This window comes from Orycteropus afer, unplaced genomic scaffold (genome assembly GCF_000298275.1).
Source record: "Orycteropus afer afer isolate SDZICR_OR568_19922 unplaced genomic scaffold, OryAfe1.0 scaffold00844, whole genome shotgun sequence".
NCBI classification, from domain to species: Eukaryota; Metazoa; Chordata; class Mammalia; order Tubulidentata; family Orycteropodidae; genus Orycteropus; species Orycteropus afer.
In genome coordinates, this window is record NW_006922431.1 from 63,300 (window position 1) to 67,354 (window position 4,055).

Consider the following 4,055-nt stretch of genomic DNA (forward strand, 5'->3'; position numbering starts at 1 on the left):
AGACAAACATTGTGTGCTCGGGTTTTGTTGTTTGTTGCATAGTTCAATATGATACCTTCACCTGGTTAAATACATGAATCTATTTGGTTTCTTACTTAGGGATGGGTCCACCAAAGCTATTACTATTTTCCTTAAGTTTGTATACTTTGTAGTGAGAGTTCACATTGCCAGAAATATCAATCTTGTTGTGGTTGTTTGTTATTATGTCCCATCTGGTCATCTCTGACTCATAGCGACCTTATGTACAACAGAAGGAAACACTGCCCCATCCTGTGCCAGACTCACAATCCCTACTATACCTGAGCCCATCACTGCAGCCACCCTGTCAATCCATCTTATATATACTATCTTATATATGCAAGAAATTGTCTCAATCTATTTAATTTCTTAATTAAATCTAAATATTTTGAGTAGCAAAGGATATAAGTGTTTGCCTTTATTATGGTTGTTATTATGACAATGGAAAGCCAAGAAACTGTTAGGAGCTAGCTTTTCTCCTCCTCAGTTTCTGCATTGCTGATATAACCTCCTTATTTCTTAGAGTGTAGATCAAGGGGTTTAAGAGAGGAGTAAAAACAGTATAGAATATTGAGAGTATCTTATCCCCAGTGGAGTTGTGGAAAGGCCAGGCATAGATGAAGACGCTGGGCCCAAAGAGGAGGATCACCACAGTGATATGGGCAGTCAGGGTGGCCCGGGTCTTGGCCATGCCTGATGATGATCGACGTCGCATGGTGACCAGGATGACTGTGTAGGACATGAACAATAGCACAAAGCAACATAGACCCAGTATATCACTGTTTAAACGAATCAGTATCTCAAGGATATAGGTATCAGTGCAGGCAAGTTTAATAACCAAGGGAAGGTCACAGAAAAAGCTGTCTACATTATTCGGACCACAGAATGGAAGATTTACTATGAAGACCAACTGGCTTACTGAGTGCAGGAACCCAATAAACCAGGAGCCCACCACGAAGCCTGTGCACTTGCGTATACTCATGATGGTTGTGTAATGCAGAGGTCGACATATGGCTACATACCTGTCATATGCCATGGAAACAAGGAGCATCATTTCACCCCCAACAAATACATGCAGAAATGATATCTGGGCCATGCAGCCTTCAAAGGAGATGGTGTTGCGCTCCATGAGGAAGTCAACAATCATTTTGGGAGTGGCAAAAGTGCATACACAGGCATCAATGAAGGAGAGGTTGCTGAGAAGGAAGTACATGGGAGTGTGGAGTGCAGGTTCAGAGAGAACGGTTAACACAATGAGGAGGTTCCCCAGCAAAGTGGATAAATAGAAAAGTGTGAAAAATGCAAAATAGAAAAGTTGTAGCTGTCGAGGACCTGAAAGACTATGCAACACAAATTCAGTCACTCTTGAGTTATTTCCTTGTTCCATGATTTCCGGTTTCCTAAATCAGTTCAGACAATTTCCTAGAAAGTGAAATGGAAATGAATATAACATCATAAGATTGTGGGAGTAAGCAAGCAAAGTCAAGCCTGGCATCAAATCTCACTCCATCTACTTACATATTTATATCTTCGTATTGCTGTTGTTTTTTGCCATCAATTGTATTCTGATAAAACAGACATTACAGGACAGAGTAGAACACCCCATAGTGTTTAACAGGCTACAGTCTTTACAGAAGCAGATTGCCAGGTCTTTCCTCTTGTGGACTGGTGGGTTCCAACACTGACCTTCCAGTCAGCAAACAAGTGCTTTACCATAGCTCCTCTGGGGCTCCTTCAGATCCTCATAAGCATGCAAGTGCATATTCCTGCATTCATACCTTTTGCAGGGAATATGTATAACATGAATTTCTTCTGCTGGAGCAGGAAATGTATATTCTAAAAATACAATTTTCATACCTCATTTGCACCTGTCTAAGACATGTAAAAAGTCATAGAAGCTAGTATCTATTAACTTAGATACTGTGGGCAGGCACTATTTTAAATATTTCTCCTGTTATAAATCTTAATTCTTACAACAATTCTATGAGGCTTATATCATTATAACCCAATTTACAGATGTAAAAACTGAGGCATAGAGAGTTTAATGAATTTGCTTATAGTCACCCTGCTGGGGATTATATGGAGTTTGAAACCATGATATCCGTTAGACTCTAGAAGTTCACTGTCATATTTATTTGGAGTCTTGTTGTTATATGAGTCAGGGCTGACTCAACGGCACATTGTAAGAATTAAGAGTTATAACAGGAGAAATATTTAAAATAGTGCCTGCCCACAGTATCTAAGTTAATAGATACTAGCTACTATGACTTTTTACATCCATGATGAAAATATTTTTATACAAAACTTATTAGGGTGGACACAATCCTATTTACTAGAATAAGATATTGCATGCACTTTAGTGGTATCTATTTCCATTTAAGTGTGTTAATATTTAAGTTAATGTCATTATTCATATCACATTTTTAACTTTTTTATTAGACAGTTCTTGATTTAGAAAGTAAAGTAATGATAACTGTTCCTCACCAGTAAAACTTAATTTAATAGAATTTAACATGGAATCTTGAGAATGGAACATAAAAAAGTATGTGCTGATATGATGAACCTTTCATCTCTATAATTTACATAAGTACATTTGATATTTCTGAAGGAATGACATCCTATTATGACCTTTTTTTTCCTCCAGAGCACATTCCTCACAGATTGTGTTCAATAATGTCTGTAGATCTAAATGCATTTTTAGTTTCATATTAACTAAAGAGAAGGGCTTTTATTTTGTAGAATAATTATGTCCATGTTTTTGGACAAAACTCTAGAAACACTGTGTCTATTAAAAGTCAGGGTTTTTGTCTGAGAAATAGGAACAGTTCTGTTTGGGTAAATTTTCAAGTTTTAACTTAGTATGAAAATTAAATTCCTAAGATTATTCTGAAGAAACTAAACAGGAAGCAAGTATAAAGAATACCTGAATGCAATAACATAGGGACCTTACCTTTAGAAATATGGTCTCTAATTGTTCTTCATTGCACTCCTCTAACAGTAGAAAGACTACATCGAGTATATTCGTTTACCTGTAAATTGTATACATGTACGACTGCACTAAAATATTGCATATACTATAAAATAGAAATTAAATTAAGATAGAAGTTTTCATAAACATCAAGAAAACTAGTAATTTCCTGACATTCCAACAGATCACCTGTTGGGATATGTATATTCACTCCATTTTGGATTTTACTGAAGAAGAAATGGAAGTGACTTATTTTCTGCAGAGAATTTTCAAAACAGCTTGACTTTGGAAAGAGGTAAGTCATTGCATGTGGTACTCTGTTTCTGGAAGAGAAGACAGGAAGTCACTGTGGAGCAGTCAGGTGCTTTCTCTAGGTTCCCTGAGTGGTGCAATGGTTAAATGCTTGACTACCAACAGAAAGGTTGGCAGTTTGAATCCACCCAAAGGCTCCTCAGAAGACAGGCCTGGAGATCTGCTTCCACAAGGTCACAACCTTGGAAACCCTAAGGAGCTGTTAGACTCTGCCCACATGGGGTCTCCATGGGTCTGAAATGACACAACAGCCACTAACAACAACAAGAAAGATGTTTTCCCGCCTTAGGCAAAATAGTCAAGATAGTAAAGTCTATCTTTAGTTCCTTCTGTCTCCTTTGTTCACCGAGTCACTTAATTTCTCCCCTTTTCTCTGTTCCATTTTAAACTCCCTCCTCTTCATTCCTCTTCTCCTCTCAGCCAGTGGTACTTACAGTCAGACAAAGTAAACATTCTTAACTGTCCAAAACTCTGTTCCTTTACCCAGAATTAAAGAAAACCAATTTACTCATTAAACTTTCAATCAAATCACAACAAAAAAAGTTTTAAAAATAAAACAAAACAAATATCAAATATCTAATGTTATAAAATTAAGTTTCCTTTAATTAGAGTACACAGGGCTATTAAGTACATGTATAATAATGTTGTTGTTGTTGTTAGGTGCCGTCGAGTCAGCCCTGACTCATAGCGACCCCTCCTTGGGTTTCCGAGGCAGTATCACTACGGAAGTAGGATTGCCCAACCTTCCTTCCGAGGA

The 4,055-nt window shown here is 37.4% G+C and overlaps 1 protein-coding gene across 1 annotated transcript; it reads right to left on the reverse strand.

Annotated features, from left to right (window-relative positions):
- Positions 1–478: 478 nt before the first annotated feature.
- Positions 479–1,411, reverse strand: LOC103212063 (olfactory receptor 4K15-like). The gene has a single exon (XM_007958065.2). The coding sequence runs from the start codon at positions 1,403–1,405 to the stop codon at positions 479–481; it is 927 nt and encodes a 308-aa protein (XP_007956256.1). The 5' UTR covers positions 1,406–1,411.
- Positions 1,412–4,055: the final 2,644 nt, after the last annotated feature.

Bases quoted from the DNA above. Each gene is read 5' to 3' on its own strand.
- LOC103212063 (XM_007958065.2), bottom strand. From the start codon at position 1,405: ATGGAACAAGGAAATAACTCAAGAGTGACTGAATTTGTGTTGCATAGT.